We start from the raw sequence: 20,610 nt of genomic DNA, 5'->3' as shown, positions 1-20,610 counted from the left end.
GAAACAGCAGGTGTAGCAAGGATTCAACAGAGCTTTGAGTGAGCATGTTTGAAACAACTGAGAAGTATTTTTGCACATAATCTTGTCATTGCATGATACTGTCAATGCCATAAATGAGAAATAAAATAAAGGCTTTTAAAAATGTGGCCAGGCACATTTGTCGAGTACACATCCACCTGCAAATATGAAATACCACACATCCAGTGTCAGAGTTATTAACCTGCTATGGCATTTGGCAGAAACTGGCAGGCCTGGACTGCCTTGGGGACTTACTTACGTCTGTTTTTTTTTATGTTATTTCCCAGAGCAACATGTTGGTACACCTGCAGCTTTGCACCAATGGCTCCTAAGCCTGCTTCTGCTCTGCATGTCCTAGGGCCCCCAACAGTTCACTGAGAAACCTCTCTGAAGTCACTTGGTTAAGACTCGGCTGACCCTCACCAGCTTTCAGGAGCGCAGCCACCAGAAGGGATCTCGTCTGGGGAGCTAAGGGGTCCACCAAGCAAACCACAGTCCAGCCGCCGCCCAGCTCCCTCAGGCGGAGCGGACCTAAGGGCCGCACCACTGCGGCCGTGCGGAGGCTGTTCGAAGAGACGCGACAGGCCGCACTCGCTCTAACATCCACCTCCTCGGTCCTCGCTCCGCCTCATTGTAGGCCTCTGCCGGAAGTGGGGAATGAGAAGAGGGGAGGGGCGGAGCGGAGTAGGGCGGCACTCCGGGAGGCTCGGTTGTCGCCATTTTGTTAGCGGCGGGCTGCGGGGGAGCGCGGGAGTAGCGGCCGGCGAGACGAGGCGAGAAGGGCCGGGGCTCGTCCGGCTCCTCCCCTGCTGGGGTGTAGAGGCGGAGACTGAGTGCGGCCGACCCGGGCCGGTAGGGGCGGCGGCAGAAGCGAGGCTGAGTAGAGCGGAGCCGAGCTGGGCCCGGCTATGTCGGCGTTCTCAGAAGCGGCGCTGGAGCGAAAGCTGTCGGAGCTGAGCAACTCGCAGCAGAGCGTGCAGACCCTGAGCCTGTGGCTCATCCACCACCGCAAGCACTCGGCGCTCATCGTCAGCGTGTGGGAGCGGGAGCTGCGCAAAGGTGAGCCTGGCACTGGCGCAGTCACCCTGCTGGGCCTTTCTCCGCCCTTGGGTGCCGGGTGCGGCCTTCCTCGGGGGCAGCGGGTTTGGGGGGCGGTGCGGCGGGAGGAGGCCACTCTCAAGTGTGCGGCTGCTGCGGCAGGGCTCCTCGGTCTGTCGAGGCGGGGAGGAGGGAGGGCCTGCACGCCCCAGTAACTGGGGAAAGCGGAGCTACTGGGGCAAATGTTGAGCCCCGCGTCTCAGTTTCTTCGTGACTGGGGGATGGGAGGTGCTTCTCCTCCCTCTTTTTTCTCCGCTCCCCCGGCTTGTTTTCTCCCTCCCATTCCGCCTTCAGTGAGATGCCTCTGAGGAGGCCGCTTCTGGTGTTTTACTCCTTTTTTTTTTTTTCTTTTTAATGGAAAGTGGGAAAAGGGAAGGAAGGAGGCAAGCACAGGGCTTAAGGCTTTTTGTTTTAGTACTGGTAGTTACGGCTTTTCAAGATCACCCTTCTTAGGCCTTGTATTTCGTCATCTGTAATGATGGTTAGCTGTAATACCGCTTGAGTTTCCTGACACGGTGGGCTTTGTCCACTTATGCCAGCGACTGTTCTTGTAGGGCAGCTGAGGATGGGAATATTCTGGGGAAAAAACAATTTAGTATGTCCAAAGTGAGTTTTACTTCCTGTTTTTGCCAGATGGTTAATACAAATGTTAGCATAACAGAAATGTGTATTTTTTAAGCTGTATTGAGTATCTGATGTTGAGTGTGCAGATCTAGATTCTTATTTGGCTTTCATTTTAATAGGAAAGAACTTGCAGCTATAGGTTTAGGGACTGAAAGGCAGAAATGGCATGTGAAAGTTTATTTGACCTGACTGGAAAATTATATGATCTTCAGTTGTCTCATCTAAGAAAAAGAAGTCTCTTGCTAGAATTCTGCTTTGCTCTAGGAAGTGTTATGGTTTTACGGTAGTTTCCTTTGGAGCTCCATTAATATGTGGCTCTTTAACAGGGAAAGTAGAAGGCTAGGTTTTCAAGTGGAGAGGAAAAACAGGACTAAGCTGTTACAGGACTTAAGAAAGAGGAACCACTCAGTCTCTCAAAACTAGGAGGAATAGCTGACTTGCGGAAATTATATGTAATGGAATACAAGGAGTGCATGGCTGGATCACAGTGATCTCTTGGTTAGGAGGCATAACATCATAGTAGATGAGCTACCCTTAAATATCTTGCATATGAAGTAATAATAAACTGTACAATATAATATGGAGAGATGTTCCCATGAACTCTGTAGGTTTTCATGTGGGTCATTTTCACTATGTTTGTTGCAAGCATGCTTTTTTGTTCTGAGAACATCTGCATCTGAAACATTTTATGTTTCTGGGCCTTCTAAACAGCCAGCTCGAATGTTTGGTGTTTTGGATGATATCAGAAAGGTATCTTAAGCTAACTGGAACAAAGCCAGAGTTTTGGTTGCTCACCTTAATTAAAATGCACAATACCAGTTTATAATAATCTGTAACACTAATGGTCAGTCCTTAACTTCAATATTAGCTTAATTTGCCTGTTGTGCTGTTTGACTAATTGGAAAAATGAAATGTTTGAAACTTAAACAGGGATTTAATGAGGTTAGATATGAGGAAGAAGTTCTTTACTGTGAGGGTGGTGAAGCACTGGAACAGGTTGCCCAAATAAGTGGTAAATGCTCCATCCCTGGCAGTGTTTAAGGCCAGGTTTGGCCAGGGCCCTTGGTGACATGGTCTAGTGGAATGTGTCTATGCCTATTGCAAGTGTGTTGGAACTAGATGGTCTTTCCAACCCTAACCATTCTATGATTCTATGAAATATGGCATACATGTTCTAAGGTGGCTTTGAGTGGTAAGGGTAACAATCTTCTTAAGAACTCATGGGAATGCTTTGCTTTCTGCCAGCTTTCAATGTCTGGCTTCACTTTTAAGCCTGTTTTGAGCTTTGGATGAGTATAGCTGCTATAATTATTTTCCTCTTCAGTTTGTTGAAGTTGTTATCCAGCCTTTGCTTCTTCAGAGTAAGATTTTTCTAGTGACCGCTTTGGAAGCCAGCCTTCAAGGGTGTGTAGAAGCCGTTGATACTCTGTGTCAGGTAGGAGCAGCTTAGGTGATTTCAGGGTCCTGCACCTTTCCTTCTGTGCTTTTAAGCCTAGTGCTTTTTTCCTATGTTCCTCTTCCACTGCATTTTGAAGCTGGCATAGTTAATATACACAGGGTATGTTTTGATTTTCCATCTCTGATAAATAGTACCTGAGCTTTATAAATGTTAGCTTACATTGGCCCAGTACTAACTTTTTGCTAATTGCAGCATATAATTGTAATGTGGTTCCTATTCCCCAAAGGGGTTGATTTAGTGTTCTAAGCAGTCAGCATGTGGAAAATGAGAGGGAAAACCAGTATGCTGTGGTGAAGTGACTTGCATAAAACATCACAAAGTAGAATGCTGGCAATAAGGTCATAGAGTAAGTTTTAAGGTTTCTGACTTGCCCACCAGCCAAATCATAGAGACATGATTTTCCTCCTACATGAGAGAAAAATTATCTCTGGGGAATATGGACATAAAAATTATTGGCACTGTCTGCTGCTATTGCTAGTCAGTACTGTCTTAAAACTGAAAATGAACTTTGCCGTTTCAAATTTTATTTCCTTTCATTGTATTCATTTTTCATTGTCACCCCTGTCTCCAGACCTTCCTTCCAGCCTACTCTCTTTTGGGCTCATGGAATATTGTATAATCAAGTTGAACACAGTACAGTGTGATACTGCATTTTCTCTGGCTAAATAAAAAGATCACTTGCATCAGATCAGCTTGCATGAACCTTTTTGAAGACATCTTTAGTTATTCATGAGAACAAGTACTAGGATCACAGCTCTTTTGTTCCTACATATTTGGTTCTGATTCTTTAATTTTTAAGATAGTCATTGTCTTTGTATTATGTTAGAGGTGAAGAGGCAGCTTTTCAAATGCGAGTATAACTTGGGCAGCATAAAATTTTAGTCCCTTCCTGTTTACTTGGATTAATTGATTGTGTTCAGGGCCAATGTTAGGGCACTGTACAAATAATCTGTTTCATAAACCTTCATCTACAGTTGAACTTTCACTGATTTTCTTGGTGATCTCTTGCATTTAGGTGTAAACTTGGAGAACAGTCAGAGCTTGCCCATCTTTGTCATAACTTGGAGTGGTTACACTGGATTTGTCTCGCTGAATTCCAGTGTTGCTAAGGTTGCATCAATAGAGTTGATGTAACTCTGATTATTGAAGGAGCATGCATATATGCTTTTCCCCTAATACTACCATAACTTTAATATGTAGTTCCTAAAGTACTGGCATGTAGAATTCATAGGGTCATTCTTAGAAAAAATAAAAAAATGGAGGAAAGCTAGTGTAATGTATTCTAGAATTGATGGTATTGTGAAAGTACTCTTCAGATAGCTCTGAATTGGCCAGATGCACAAATATATAAGGAAAGGATGTCATCTTATATAGCCAACAGTTTGATGAAATTAGATCGGGAGTTGCAGATTATATGCTTCAAGAGACTGAGTATAGGGACATTCTGTTTGATGACTGACCCCAGATACGTGCTAATGAAAAATGCATGGGTGAATGGTGCCACAAGGGTGGGGCTGTGGCAGAGCTTGTGGTATTAAGTATTCCTAATTATGCATCTGTGCAAAACCAATCAGGTGTAACTGAAGATACTCCACATTTTAGTGTATATAGTGGTGGATTTTCTTTTCCCCACCATCTTTTATTGTGATTGATAGAGAATAGATTGTCATTCATTGATCTTTCGTTCACTGATGAGTAAAATGATGAGAAAAGTAGAATTTAACTTAAATTACAACTGTAATGAAATAACAAAGATTTCTCCTGTTTTGACAGATAAACAGAGGTCTCCAATGACAACAGAACAGCTCCTTTTCCAGTCTGCTGTTGGTTAGCTATGTCTTAAAATATTTCTGATGCTTTTTTTTGCTGACAGTATCTTGTGCTGTGCTGCTGCTGAAAACCCAATAATTAGTTTGAAATAGATGAGTTTCCTGATGGAAAGCTGGTGTTGGCAGAAAGGAGACTGTGAGGATAGTATCTCGCCTGTAGACTGCAGCCTGTATTAGCACTGGCTTATGCTAATCATTAGTTTGTGTTCTTTTGAATTTCATAGTTGACTTATGGAATAAATAAATTGGTGGGGAGGGTATTCTTCATTTGTAGTAAATGTCTTATTAAAATGAGATTATCATGCCGTTTGGATTTTTATTCTAGGAAAGTATTTTTTTCTTGTGATATGTCACCTTCATGATTGCTTCAAAGTAACTGTTGTGAATTAAGTTCTGTGATAATGTTGCTCCATAGCCTGGTTACAGAGACTTTTGAGTTAAAGTTAGGGAAAGCTTAGCAAGGCTTGAAAAGTGTGCGCTGAGGAAAAAGATCCTGTTCCAGCTAGATTTCAGATATAGGAAATGTAACACTTGAAGTTAAATAGTTACGCACTTGCTAGTTGTAAGCTTACTCAGTATTTAATTACTTAAGTAGTACTAATTAATTAACTGTAATGTAAATACATTAGTCATTCCCAAAATGCAACTAGTGGACCTGTTAAAACTGTTTAATTTTGTGTGTCTATAAAAGGGCTGACTTAAAGGGTTGATTTGTTTGTTGTTGGGTTTTTGTTTGTTTTGTTTTGTTTTTTTAACTAAGTAGTGGCATGACACATGCAATTTTGTTTTGTAAGCCTGCAGCCACTGAGGAAACCCTTAGGAGCTAGCCCCCTTGAAGAGGCTTTTCTGAGATGAAGACTGTTAAGACATATTCTTTTTAGAACGGATGTTCTGTTGCATACATCTCTTAACCTCTGGTTTCAGGATACCCTGCAGCTGTAGGGGTTTGTTGTTTGTGTGCTTTGAAATTTAAAATTTCAATTCCATAATTCAAAGCATCAACCTTCAAGGATGAATAGTAGGTGCTTGTTCAGTAGTCTTCATGTGGTATTTGCTGTACTGGTTTAAAGCATGTTCTTTTTAAAAAGTAAAATTTTTCATGTTCCTTCTATAAAGCAAGAAAAGTAAAATTGCTAAGTGTTTGAGTTTGGTAGTATGGGACTTTTTAATTTTAACTCCAGTAATTTTTCTGTACTACTTTTCCCGTCAACTAATTTTCTGTTAGCTTTTCCAGGTCCAGCCCTGTCACTTGTTAGGTATTTACATCCTCATGATATTTTAATAGTCGTTGTGTTGTATCTTTAAACCTAATTTCAGATTCAAGTATCTGTTTCCTCAGAGCCTCTCATGGCATCTCATAGATAAGTCAGTCTTGGAAACTGACGTTGAACCTGCCCTCTGTAATCACTTGACCTCTTTGTTTTGGCTGTCATCTGTCACCCCACCTGTGTTACACTGTGTCTTCACTGCAAAGCTTATCCAGGTTAGCAGAGCCATTGTATATTGTCTTTAAGACAGCTAAAGTTCTGTAACAGTTGTGTACATCTGGGCTGCCACAGAGGGACATTTTAGCACTCAGCCCTGCCAGTTTACATGTTGTTCCAGTTTATTATGGTTGAACTTTCTGTTGTTTTCCAGGTGTTGAAGTTGTTCAGTGGTATAAGAAGTGATTATTTTTAATTATTTATGGCTGTTTGTCTACTGCTGCTGCTGGGACATAGCATTATTGTTTATGTTGTCAGTCATTATAGCTGTTGGCATTGATGCAGTATGTTTTTCTGAAGCTAGTGGCTGTTGTGGCAGTTGCTCAGTGCTGCTGAAAATTGGAAGTTAGAGGCTCTTTGTAGGCAAATTGAGAAGATCTAGCAACATTAAAACCAGATTTGCAAGTTATACTACATCTGAATTACTCTAATACTCTGATTTGGAGCAGAACCACAACCAAAAGTAGTGGAAATATATTGCTCTGCAGATGTGAAGTGGATTTCAGGAAAAAAGTTCCTGATTTAAAACAATTCTCTACTATGTAGTGCAGTTTTTCAGTACTACATAGTAGAGAAGAAATCTTTCTTTATTGGTGGTTATAGATTATTCTACGTATTGGTGGTATAGCATCATTGGCCAATGTGATACACCTGAGAGAATAAATAGATTTGGTTTTCTTTTAAAAAGAAACATTTAAAATAAAACTATAGCTTACTGATTTCACTGGTTAGCAGGTGTTCTTGGGGAGGCCAGTGAGATACTTAAGACAGAGGTGCTTGTGCTTCCCACTTACCCACATGAATCTTCTCATCTATACAGAAAGGCTTGGAGATCAACAGCAGGCAACACTTCAGGTGAATGTAAGTTAAGTCAAGTTAGAGAGATGTATTTATTGCATAATGATTTATCTGTTGCTCCTGACTATAGGTAATTTTATGAGCGATGCCAGAATCTCTCACTTAAAATAGTCACGTTTAGATTGTGTAATCCAGCCTGACTAGTTGACTCCCTAATACTAGTCTTGAAAGAATGCAGTGTGTACAAATCTGTATTGATTTATTGCTGTACCACTTGTGTCCTCGCATCTTACCTGAACCTGCCTATGTTTCACCATTCTGCTTTTAAATACTTTGGTGTGGTGTATTTTTTCTATCCTAAGACTGTTATTGCTGTGGATTTATATTAATCTTGGCATTGTACCAGCCAAGCGAGGCAATGAAAGGAGTTGGTTTGTTTCATGTGTTCAGATAATTCAGGATATACCAACTACAGTGGGAAGCTTCTGCAGAGTAATTATTTCAGAAGGGTTTCCTTGGCTTGTGACCAAGTTTCTCACATGCCTGTGGTAATTTGATGCTGATGGCCTCTTTCCCAGCAGTAGCTGTATGCTGCATTTCTTTCGTCTACTAGCCTCCAAACTCACTTGGACCCTCAAATATGCACATTCTGTAGGCAGTCTCATTCCTGTCTTTGGAAAGGAAACACAGCAGTTCTTAAACCTTGGTAAAATTCACCAGGAAAATCAGGTGACAGTGCAGTGTTGAACAGTTAGTTTAACTTTTGTATAACAGAAGGTTAATGTATTTTAAGATGAAGTGCTTGTTGTACAACATGCCTTTTATGGATTATATTATTTTTGTGTTGTCTGAAAGGACAAGTCAAAAAGTGACTTTACAGCTGTGTTACTACCTTCAACCATGAGAGCTTGTCAGGTGTTTACAGAGAAGTCATTTAACTTCTTTTGTGAAGGTGTGAGCATGTCATGATATAGGAAATGTCCCAGGGATTTTTGGAAGGTGCTGAGACTCATATTCTGCTGTGTATGTATAAACTAATGTAATTGAAAAGCAATTGAGTCAGATCGTTATTTGAATCCTTGTTAAAGAACTTTAGTAAAAAAATAAACTGTTTAGTGCTGGTAATTGTTGTGGGATTTTAACCTACTGATGTTCACTTTCTCAAAACCTTCTGTTAAATGATGTTTCCATTCATAGCAGAGCTAGCCTGTAGAAAGTGAAAGCCTGATGTAAGATTTTCAGATGCATCAATAGACTATACATTTGTAGTGGGATATAGGTGAAATCCCTTATGCTTGTGTGTCTAAGACAGCAAATACATCTCAGCTCTAGGGAAGAGGTATAGATGAGCATGACACTGATGGGCATGTTTCTAGCAATCTTCATGGGAGCTCAATTTCCAATGCCAGGAGGTAGACCTGGAGAAGATGAATAGAGCTATGATGGCTTTGATTACCAGAGTTAACCTGAGTGAAGATAACTTGCTTACTGCCTTCCAAGGTAAAATTCTAGAATTTCTTCACTAAAGTGGTGGCTCATCAGCATTATAGTTCACTGAGTTTTGTGGTTTCAAGCATACAATTTTGATACATTGATACAAGCATACAAGCATACAAGATACATTTTTGAGACAGACTTAGTTTCGGTTGCAAGGTGCCAATCCTGGTTAGTCTCACTGTGGATGCTTAATATGGCCTTTATACCAACCAGCACCTGTTAAAGTGTTCAGAATCCAGTGCTTCAGGGAGCTGCTTTGGTGAGTAAATGGTAGATAAAACTGAAACAAGCAGAAGAGTTATGTGAACACTGCAGAAGAGTGTCGGAAAAGATGACTCAATCCAACATGGATGCATTCTTTGCAGTTTTGTGTTTGCAGACTGTCCTGTTAGTGTACCAGAGATAGTGTGGGCTAGCTACTTCTAACACTATACTTTGGCAGTATGTGCCTTTCAGATCATTGTTTAACCTAAGATCTTCCATTTCTTCTTTCACTTTCTTCTGACAGTAAGGGAACTTTTGCTAGTAGCCTTGCCATGTGTTGAAGACACTTTTTTTAAAATGGTCTGTAGCTGTTCTTTGATCCATTTTGGTGTTCTGAGGTATATCAAAGCCCAGGGTTGAAGAGCTGTTATAAGTGCTACTGAAGAGAGACACTCTTGAAGAGATGGGGTTTTTACTTATTTATTTTTTTATCAGAACAGATCCATCTAGTCTGGAATTTAATTTTGTATTTCAGACTTCTGTAGTTAATTTACAGTCATGGTAGTGGTAGAACACTTCATATTTTTTCAGCTAATGGTTGTCAACCTGAGTTGCTAAGTGTTACATTGCACCTTAGCCTCATGTGTAAGGCAGATTGATAGTAGGCCAGTATGTAACTCCTGAAGATTTGTGAACTGGACAGGAGCACTTCTTGAGAGCAGATAACATTTTAGCTTTGGAATTCTGCAGAGCATTCTTACAGCAACAGGAATTAAATTTTCTTCATATTTTCTCTGCGAACATAAGAGTAGAATTTTAGTTGAATTTCTGGCCAAAGCCACAGATAGAGTTAATAGTGTTTTGAGTGACTTCTGGGTTTTAGCATGCTTTTTCTAAACATGGTATATTGATCTGTTTAATGTAGTGAATAGATAGTCAAGGCTTTGTGAAAATCGACATCACCTGACTTCATGGCACTACATATATCTCCTGTTGTTACCATCAAGATGGTTACTTGTTGGAAACAAGGAAGTTGGCTTGTCACAAATGAGTTGCATCTCTGAGGTTTAAAACATGATTCTTTTTCTGTGAAATGGATCGGCAGGGATCTATCCTGCATGCAGTTCAGAGGATGTAGGGAACAGCCTGCTTCATTAAATTTTGAGTCCTAATTCTGGGCTTATTTAAGAAATGGGGGTAGGGGTCAGGGTCAGCTTTAACAAACGTTAAACATTTTGGTACACTCATGAGACAAGATATGTTTTCTAAGACTCTCTGACTAATTCAAAGCTTTCTATGTCAGAGCTGTGGTTTACCTGGAGGAATAGGTAGGAGATGTGTTGGTTTGTGTCAGTTTTAATATAGAAATTAAGTAGCATAAGTTTATAAAGTCTTCATTTTATTTTAGCCAGATTTTGACTCAAATAGATTAATTCCAAGGTGATTGCATGTAGTGACTTCATTATTTGGAGCAGATCTGCCTTATGTGCAGCAATTCAAAACTAATTCTTTTTTTGCCACTTTTTAGTTTGCCTTGCTTCTGAGAGATAGGTTCATTTTCAGTTGTAACCATTGTTACTTCCTCACCCTCCCCTTAATCCAGAACTATCTTATCTTGTTGGATATGTCTGTTCAAGGGGATGGAAAAATTCGGTACTCCAAGGATAAGTCCGTCAGGGAAATCTTTCTATAGTGCAAAATTTATTCTCAAAAGCATTTCTTTAGAATGGAATCATACCAACATTGAATTTTTTTCTTCTGTGTGAGGATGGTGGTTCTAAATGTTTGAGAGGTTGCAGTGGGAATTAACAAAATCAAATCATGTTGGGAGCTGAGCACCTGTTTAAAGAACATGTAAAGGCTTTACCACAGTGCTGCTTTCTTCAGGAGGGCAGAGAAACTTAAATCCGTCTTTTAAGAGAAATCTCTTTTTTAAAGTTAGCATGTGTACTGAGATTGTGTGGTTGGTAATGGAGCCTGAAATTTTTCTGATGTTAACGCAAGGTTAGAAGTGTAGCAATAAGAGTTGCAGCTCTGAGAAACCTGTAGGCTAATGAAGATTAGATGAAGTGGGGTGGAAAATGAAAGTCCGTGAGTAGGAACATTTAAAATACACAATAGATTTTCAAAAGCAACTTGTAAATTTGAAGCTTGTAATTTATTTAATGTTAATGGGAATGGGCTAGAATGCTTGAGATCCTTGGAAAAGAGATATACCCCAGAAGCCTAAAAGTGATTTTTGGAAGTGTTTTCTTAATCTTACAGCTGCACGCAGATGAGCGTATTAATGATTAGAAGATAAGGGAGGGAAGTATCTGAATGGTGTGGAGAGATTGAGTAGGGACAGACTGTTCAGTTTACTCAAATATGAGAATGAGGGGTGGTTTTATATAGGACTGAAATTAAAACTGGAAGGAGGAGGTTCTTCATGTAAGTGTTTGTGGGTCTGAAACTCCTTGGCAAAAGACTTCATTGGTGTCAGAAATTCAAGCTTAAAGGGAAGTTAAAGTACTGGAAAGAAATCCATGAAGGCTACCAAAGACACAAATCACATAAGGCTCAGGAAAGCATGTGAAAATAGTTGGGGACTGAAGAACACTATAGAGTGTCATGTTGTTTTCTGTTTATTTTTGGAGATGGTGCTAGAAGGAGCTCATATTATGAAGGAGGAAGAATCTGGGCAGAGTTACAGCAGAAGGGAGGGAAAAGCCAATGGGTGACCAAAGTCTTCTCACATTTTTAAATACAGAACTAGAGTGAAATGTTGTAAGCAGTAATGAGAATAGGAAAAACATGCTTGATTTGGTTTTTGTATTTAGCATAAATATGGATAAAGAGGTATTAATTTGTGTAAGTTTTCTAATTATTCTTGTTTATCACTCTCTTTATTAGCAAAACCAAGTAGGAAGCTGACATTCCTGTACTTGGCCAATGATGTCATACAGAACAGCAAAAGGAAAGGACCAGAATTCACAAAAGATTTTGCTCCGGTAATAGTGGAGGCTTTTAAGCATGTTTCAAGGTACAGTATACTGTTATGTGCAGTGTCCTTCATCGAAATGTATTTGAGGGGTAATAGAGAAGTCGTCAGTGCATCTCTCCTGACCCAGCTAGTCTTTGTGTGCTATTTCTGTACTTGGAAGTCTTGTTAATTTGATTTATTCAGTGTTCTTTTGATCTCAGTCTTAACGATATTGGATGAAGTTGCATAGTAAATTCATCTGCATTCAGTCCCCTTTGCCTTAGAAAGCTGTTAGCTGTATTAAGGCTTGTTTTCAGTCTGTATTTTATATGCTACAGCAGTTTGGTGTGTTTCGTTACTGGTGGTGTATGATTTGTTTTTCCCCAGCAGCCATTCATCTTGTTGCATGATGATTCTAGACTCTAGATACAGAATTATTTTCACATGGTACACAGCTGTTGATGCAACACAAACCTGTTTGCAGTGTTTGTGTAATAGGGCTACACACCTACAGATCCATGGGTCAAGCAAGCAAACAGAAAGAGAATTGGGTGCTGGCCCATTTTTTATGCTTACTAAGACCTGTTGAACTGGTCTTTGCTTTATTTTCTTTAAAATGTGATTTTGCTATTTTCTGAGATTGCCTTCTCATACTTTGATATTGCTAAGGCATGTCACAGTCCTTATGTGACATAATCCTACAGCAGTTCTGTACTTTCACCTAGTGCTGATTTTTGCTTTTCTTGTGACAGTGAGTCTGACGAGAGTTGTAAGAAGCACCTTGGCCGAGTGCTGTCTATCTGGGAAGAAAGGTCTGTTTATGAAAACGATGTGTTAGAGCAACTTAGGCAAGCTTTGTGTAAGTATTTTATGTGTGTATGAAAATTCAGTCTTTTCTTTAGAATATTATTTCCCTGACTGCTGTGCTTGTTTTTATTTAGATGGAGACAGAAAGGTGAGGAAGCGCACGTATGAACAGATAAAAGTTGATGAAAATAACTGTTCACCTCGAAGTTCTCCCTCTGACCCTCCTCAGGTAAAAACATGTTTGTAAAATTCTGTCTGCATATGTTTTGGCATAGAATTTTTCAGTTACTCTTGGTTTTTAGTGGTCTCTGCTTTTCTTTTGAATGAACGGTTTCTGAGCAAGGTTGACTAGACCTGAAACTCCTTCACAGTACTTTGGGTTACAGGTGGAGCATTTTGTAACCCTAAGTCAGTTTGACACTAAACCGGAGTGTATCAACTAGATACCCAGCTTTGTGCGCAGCAGGATTTCAGCATTAGCTTCTACAACGTTTCAAGTTCTCATTTGGTTTCCAGAGTGGTAACAAGTAACACATGTATTAGAATAAGGTTATTGTCGATTTAGGAGTAAAATACTTCTCAATGTTGCAATCAAGATGGTTGGGGAAAGTTCTTGTCTACCTAGCATTGTTATGGCTTTTATAGTTCTTGTGGTTTTGGTTTTTTTGTTTGTTTTTAGTGATACTGTCCCATCTCAAAAGGCATTTTATTATGGCAAGAATGGCTTCCTTCAAATAATCACAATTTAGTATGTTTCTCTGTAACAAACATCTGGGCTTCTATGAACATCAGCCCTACTTCCAAAAGAAGTGCACTGATCTAGTCTGGTACAATAGTGAAGCAAAGCTACAAAAAAAATAATGTAGAAAATGTATAGTAAAATGAAAGGTACTGTAAAATTATCACTAATGCCAAAAATAAAAGACTTGGAAGTAGTCTTGCATCAATAATTTAAATGAAGTATCTATTTTAGGAAGGTGACCTTTAAAACTAGGAACACTGCAGTGTTCTGAGAAATAATGGCTTGACTTTGTTTTATTTCCAGTCTGAGAGGGGATAAAATATTGCTATGCTGACATCATAAATGCTGCTAAAATTACCATCAAATTTATTCCATAAGCTTATTGTGAAATACTGTTTTGTACTAGGATCTGTTTATTTAAACTAGTTTTCAATCTTGCATGCTTCTTTCAGACCACAGATCTCATTAGAGCATTACAAGAACTAGAAAACGCTGCCTCTGGGGATGCAGCAGTTCATCAGAGAATAGCTTCTTTGCCTATAGAGGTCCAGGATGTGTCCCTGTTAGACAGAATAACAGGTGAGGGTTTGGGTCCCAGTAACTGAGATGTGGTTCTGAGAACTTAACAGTATATAGTGAAATACAGCTTTACTTGTTTTTCTCTGCTTGCTTTTTAGATAAGGAGTCTGGAGAACAACTTTCCAAAATGGTAGATGATGCATGTATGTTGCTGGCGGATTACAATGGCAGGTTGGCTGCTGAAATAGATGATAGAAAACAGCTAACGCGAATGTTGTCAGACTTTCTCCGATGTCAGAAAGAATTCCTTGCAGAGAAGGAACATAAGCTGGAAGTGCGTAATGTTTTGTTTTAGTCCATTCTTCGCTAAAGCTTGTTCTTGCAAATGTTTTTAGTTTGCCTAAACAACTTTTCTCTCCAAAAGTAAATATTTAATTGCCACTGTTAGATCTTTGCTTCCAGCACATTATTAACAATGTTCTTGTGTTCCAAATGTTAAACCAGCTCAACATTAGGTAATGTTACAACTGTAATTGCTTCAGTGTTTGTCTGTTTTTTTCCAGCCTATTTAGTTTTCATTATACATGCAGGCTTAGTTTTAGTAGTGCAGATAGAAAGCAGTATATAGTACCCGTAGCAGTCTGTTTTAACGAGATGAAGTTCTAGGATGTTGAGGTAAACTGCAAGAAAGTTTTTAGGCTAATCAGTGTGGTATAAATGCAGGTTATTTAATAAAGAACTATGAGCCAAGGTGAAGTCACCCAGGGTACTAGTAAAGAATTATGAACCAAGAAAGAACAAGAACCTTAAAATCAAGTTTCTAAACTTGTGTTAAGACAAGTAAAGTGGCTTTAAGCTCATTAGCAGTAGTTCCTTTTGTTTTGGGAATTTCAGGCTGGTAAACGTTCCAAAGTTTTGAAGTCTAAGATCAGGATGTCCTCATGGTACTGTCTGTAGGGCCAGCTGACTTAGTTTACCTTTTTTGTTTGTTTGTTTTGGTGTTGGTTTTTTTTTTTTTGTTACGTTAAAGAAATTGCTCTCTTCTGATGTAAATACAAAATACCTGTAGCCAGATGCATTTTCTGAAGCAAGGACTCTGTTTTTACAGTCTTAGAAAATATCATAGCTCAGACTGTGCCTTGCTTCTTGGCCTTTTTATTTAAAATAGCACTGGGAAAGGGACTGTCACCTAATTCTTTGAGACTCTGTTTCCTGAACTGTCTCTCCCTAGGTTTTGCTGTTGTAAGTTTAATTTCTTGTCAAATGAACTTGTTCTAGAAAAGCTTGTTTCATTTGTTAGACTTCTGTCAATTGACATTTTAGTATAAAGTGATCTCTGGGTTGTATCAGGACTTCATTTCTTTCTGAATTAATATTGCTAATCTGTAACTACATTGCTGAGATCCTACCTATTTGTTAAATACCCAGGTATGGAAAGAAACAAGTGGTTATATTCTTAGCAGAACGTAGAAATGTTACTTGCTGTTGATCTGGTTTAACAATATTAGAATTTGAATTCCCAGAGAATTCTTGCTAACTTTAAACTTAAGATGGGAGCTTTAGACCTAAATTTGCAGATACTTTATTTTCTGAAGAAAAATATTTACAGGTAAGTAACTTTGAATAACCAATCTTTCCATGAGTATTTTTTTGATAATAATAAGTTTCTCTAACAGTTGTTTGTAAACAGAAGTGCATGATTCCCATCAAAATCAAGGTAATGTATGCATTAAGTCTTGATAGAAAATTCTGACAACAGATAAATAAGAGCTATTATGTCTTCATCAATAACTAACTATATTTCTTAATTAGGTGACTTAGGTCTGCTCTGGGTAAGTAGTGTCATCTTTAACTCTTAAATGGTTTTCTTTAACATCTGTCTAGCTTCTGTTGCAGGTGGTGGACACGGACCTATCTTCTAATGATGTCACCATCCATTAGTACACATATCCTGCTAAAAATAAATTTAAGAATCAAAATCTTGTATTGTCTGTTGTTTTTGAAAACCAAACAGGAGCAATTCTCTAACTACTCATACCAGACCCCTGCTGTTTTCATCTATATTCTCACAAACATTACTGAGTTCATGCCCAAGATGGATAAGTGTTTATCCAGTGTCATGCCCCTTTTTTTTTTTCTTAAAACTTTCACATAGTTGTTCCTAAAACTCAACTCCTTTCAATTAGATCATTTGAAATTCCAAATGCAGAAGTTTGGCTGTCACTTGCATTGAAGCTGCCATTACCAAAAGGAAATTGCTGTGGAAACAAGATGTTTTCAGACTGTCACTTTGTAACTTACACTCTAGCTATTGGGTTTACATGAACATCAGAAGTGAGAAGTGATGGATGTAGGAATTGTCCTTCACAAGCACAATAAAGAACTTTCACTTTATTAATGTACATATATTTTACATTTTAAGTAGGTAACAGGGAAAATGTATTCTGTAATTGCTCTTACCCCTGTTTAGAGCCCTCCTCAAATTTAGGATTGTCCTAAAGAGTATTTTCCCTTCACTTTAAAACTTAAAATAGTATAAATATTTGAGGCTCACTGTACTCTAGCTCTATTTCAAAACTTGTATAGGATTTATAGATAGATGTCATTCTGTCGGAGAAAATGTAAATTTATGCAGAAAGATTTTTGTAGGATCCCTCTTTTTTCTCAAAACACTGAGAACTAATACCCTGTTTTCTACTGCTTTGGCTGACTCATCCCCCTGTGCTTTCTTATTGTGTCACCCTCCCCCTGCCTGCCCCCCTAGTTTTTGTACAGAAGTGTTGGCTGATCTGTTGATCTTACTGAGGGCTGATGAAAAGACCTTTCTGTTGTGCAGGCACAGAGGATTAGATACACATAAATGAATATCCAGGTGTGTTCATCTTCTTTTGATACTGTCTGTAGACATTCTAGAATTAACATAGACTTAAAAATACAGGGATGACATGAATAACAGAAGTAACTGATTTACTGTTTTTTCCTATTGCTTTGCTTTTGGCTCTTCCACAATCTCATTGATAACAGTAAACAGACATACTGAATTTCAGATAAAAGCTTTGATAGTTTGAAATCTTAAATGACTTATTAATGAGTGTGGGCAGGGGATCATATGGCCTTTGGAAAAACAAGACAGCCTCTTCTCACCTTCATTTTGATGCTTTGGAAAAATGTAGCATCACTACCCTTAGCATATACTGGATGACCCAATTTCCTTGCATAGTGTTTCTATCAACTTAGCATTTTAAATTGCTGAGCATCTTGTTAGTAAATCTAAATTTTTATGAAGGAAATGCTACTCTGGGAGGCCTTCTGTGTTTCAGCAGCTTGCATTTAATTAAGGCACTTTTATTGATGTTGCTATCTTGCATTCCTGATTTTCTACAGCTGTATAAACAATATTCATATTCTTACACTCTCACATCTGGTTATAATTGTGATTTCTTAGGATATTGAGAGAATATTATGTTCTGTGCACTTTTATTTCATAATTGAGCTTTATAGCTCAGTGTAGCTTGACTTGTCTTCCTGAAGGGTTTAATTTTGTCATGAGATTTTATGGGGAAACAGCAAGCAGTCATCCTAGTCTATAGCTCTGGAGTCAAAGGTTTCTATTTTTATTTTTTTTCCCCCCTCTGTTCCATTTTAATGGTTTTAAACACAGACAAAAATGCAAAGCAAAGAATTTGGGGATGACAGTACTATGACAGGCCTCTTGTGTTTGGATTTTGTTTCTTGATGCGAGGCTGGATAGATACTAGTATCTGTTGTTTCCCCCCACTGTGGCCTTTGTATTGTCACAGGGTGTAGTGCTTTTCTTGCTGTTTTCTTTTCCTTTAGACCCCTTACACTTTGTATGTCAGCTTCTTTCTTTCAATGCCAGATGAACCTAGGATAATAGATGCAGTCATGCTTTGTACTTTTCAAGTCCACTTGAAATAATTGGGATTCATTCCTTTGTAATCTTGCAGCTAAGCAGCTAAAGTATTTTGCTGATCTTTGGTTAAAGTTGAGGAAGGTGATTTGTAGCATGAATTCTGTACTGCTTTTTACTGTGGGTCAGAGTTTGCAGCATCATAGGTGATTTACAGCTCCCTAAATACAGAAGTATCACAGTAACTCAATCTTGAGGTAGAACTGAGCTGTGCTTTATCTGCTGCTAAGAGTGCAGTGATTACAGAACTCATAGCTGGGAAATACCAGCAAGTGGGAAATAAGGTTCATGTGTACTCGTAAGGATTAAGTATTTAAGATCTCCTGATAACATGCTTGGCAGCAAAAGACGCTCTGTAGGTAGTGGTACCAAACAGGCCATGTTGTATGGTCTTTTGGTGTTACGAACATGCACATAAATTTCTGCTCAGTATCAGAGCTTCAGAAATCAAAGCTGGATTGACCGTTCTTCCAGTTCAGGGAGGATATGTCCTCTACTAAAAGAGGTTTTTGAATTGGTACAGATATTTTGGGGCTAATGGAAACATAACTTTGGATCCCATGATAATAAAGGAGGAGAGCCTTTGCAAGAATTATTTCCTTTCTTTCGTGAGCCAATTGCAAGCAACTTTCACTTTGTCCAGAGAAGTGTATGTCACTCAATTATCAGGAGGGAAATGTATGCTAAGTTGTCTAATGGATAGGTTCTCTTCATTCTAATTCTCCCCATCCTACCGTGTATGAAATGGAGTATGATTCAGAAACGGGCCTCTATGTTTAGATTTGTGTCGATTGTGTCAAAGCCCTTGCTCGTAGGTTGGCTTTGAATGACTATTTGAGATGCTTTGTGTAGTGTGAATGCGTATTCATCTTAAAGTCAAGTTGCTCTGGCGTATTTCTGTCTCTTTAGAAAAGCACACAAACACACACACACAAAACCCACAAACAAACCCCACAAAACATAATCCCCACCAAAAATAAAACAAAACAAAACAAAAAACCCAAACCATCAAAAAGTAAGGTCAGTAGTTTGGATTATCTGCCTGCAGATGATGGGGACAATTAAGCAATCACTGCAATACTTACCTCCTTAAGGTTTATTAGATTAGAAGTTAAAGGATGTGAGAGGATGTTTAAAATGAAACACAGATTGCATCTTTCATCTGCAATAGAAACAGGCTTGCTAAGCATGCTTACAGGTTCCTAACCTGTCTTTCAAATGTGCAGGTTGTTTTTTCTTCTGTGAGCAGTTTTTTTTCAGTGTCAGGGATACAGTCGTAAAGGTCAAGTTTTGCAGGAGTAATTTGGTGGATTGGAGTGGAGAACAGCAGCCCTTACCTCAGAGGAAAGTCAAGTGGTCGGTGCATTTTGTTCCTTTGTGCTGCGCCCATTTTATGGCAATACTGCTTATTTGCCCTGTTCCTTTCAACAAGTTTATAAGCTCTCTGTACTTGAGCAGTAAATATCCATTTTTAATTGTGGTTTAACAACTGCAGCCTCAGCTGCCATGGGAACATAGTACAGTTTCTCAGTTCATACCTGAAAGAGTATTAAACTTTAGAACTCTGTTGTCATTCAGAGCAACTGAAACACTTGAAGACTTACCCTTTCTAAATTTAATTACCAGGCACTTGAGTATAAATCCTGACTTTTCTGACAGATAGGTCAGGTTCTACTTTGCTCATCCTTGTAAAATAAGGGTAACCTTTTGCTTCAGTTCATCACATTTTAAAGTATCAATTCTCACATTGAAGATGCTCTGGCTTTGAAGTGGGGTAATAAAAATGTTATTTTGCATTTGTAAAACCTTTTACTGATTACCCTCATTAATTTTGAAGGGTGGCTTTTTGTAATGTTCATGCTGCAACTTACCCATTTCTTTCTATTTGTGAACGAGATGAGAGGGAAGTATAAGATACTGGGTACTTTAATAACCCTTGAGGTACCTTTTGAATTCCTTGTTATAAAAATACTAGGAGAAGATGTTAGTCTTCTCTAGGTAGGACTTGCTGTTTGTGAGACTTTTAGATAGACTATTCCTGGCTGTTGCAGGCCAAAACCTTCATAATGTTAACCAAAACAAATGGATCCGTTTGTGTCATCCTCAGAAGAGCAAGTTTTGCAGGTATGTAATGGATTCATTTTTTGTGCGAACGTCTGAGATGACGGGAAATGGAAAACAATCATCAGTGCTTTATCTAGAGCCTTTTAAGTTTTTGAAGGTCAGCTGTAGATTGGCAGCTGACTTTGCTTTCTGCAGCAGATGTTCCCTTTGATCAGATGTTTGTTGGACGGGGGGGAAGCCCTACAACTGGATGTAAGAAATACCGAAACTGCAACACATTTTTATGTCAGTAGTAGCAATGCTTTTCAAGTTAAGGCTACACCTTTTCTACAAGCTTTCGTTTCCCATGGTAATACTGTTGCTGTTTATACTTTTTAAAATTTTGATGGTTTTGTCACTAGACCAATTAAATTTTAAGACCATACTTTTTTTTTTTTGATCTGTATTGTGAATACAGGGCCAGCAGAACTGTAAAGCCTGCTTGTATCTGTCCCACAACTAGAAACTTGCTTTTGGAATTGTTATCTTGTCAAAGCTACTGTAAACTCTAAATAGAAATGTAAGACTACGCTGG

At 38.8% G+C, this 20,610-nt stretch overlaps 1 protein-coding gene across 1 annotated transcript in view; it reads left to right on the top strand.

Annotated features, from left to right (window-relative positions):
- The first annotated feature begins 693 nt into the window (after positions 1-693).
- RPRD1A (regulation of nuclear pre-mRNA domain containing 1A) overlaps positions 694-20,610 on the top strand; it is a 39,021-nt gene continuing 19,104 nt past the window's right edge. Inside the window, exons 1-6 of the mRNA XM_057423002.1 lie at positions 694-1,077; positions 11,904-12,033; positions 12,726-12,832; positions 12,915-13,009; positions 13,975-14,101; positions 14,200-14,375. Coding sequence (XP_057278985.1) covers positions 927-1,077; positions 11,904-12,033; positions 12,726-12,832; positions 12,915-13,009; positions 13,975-14,101; positions 14,200-14,375 — 786 coding nt within the window. The 5' untranslated portion in view covers positions 694-926. The remainder of the gene's footprint in view (positions 1,078-11,903; positions 12,034-12,725; positions 12,833-12,914; positions 13,010-13,974; positions 14,102-14,199; positions 14,376-20,610) is intronic.

Source organism: Pezoporus wallicus, unplaced genomic scaffold, assembly GCF_028554395.1.
Source record: "Pezoporus wallicus isolate ANWC-B61680 ecotype Strahan unplaced genomic scaffold, APGP_CSIRO_Pwel_v1 contig_749, whole genome shotgun sequence".
Taxonomy (NCBI): domain Eukaryota; kingdom Metazoa; phylum Chordata; class Aves; order Psittaciformes; family Psittacidae; genus Pezoporus; species Pezoporus wallicus.
This window is presented reverse-complemented; position numbering and strand designations above follow the sequence as displayed.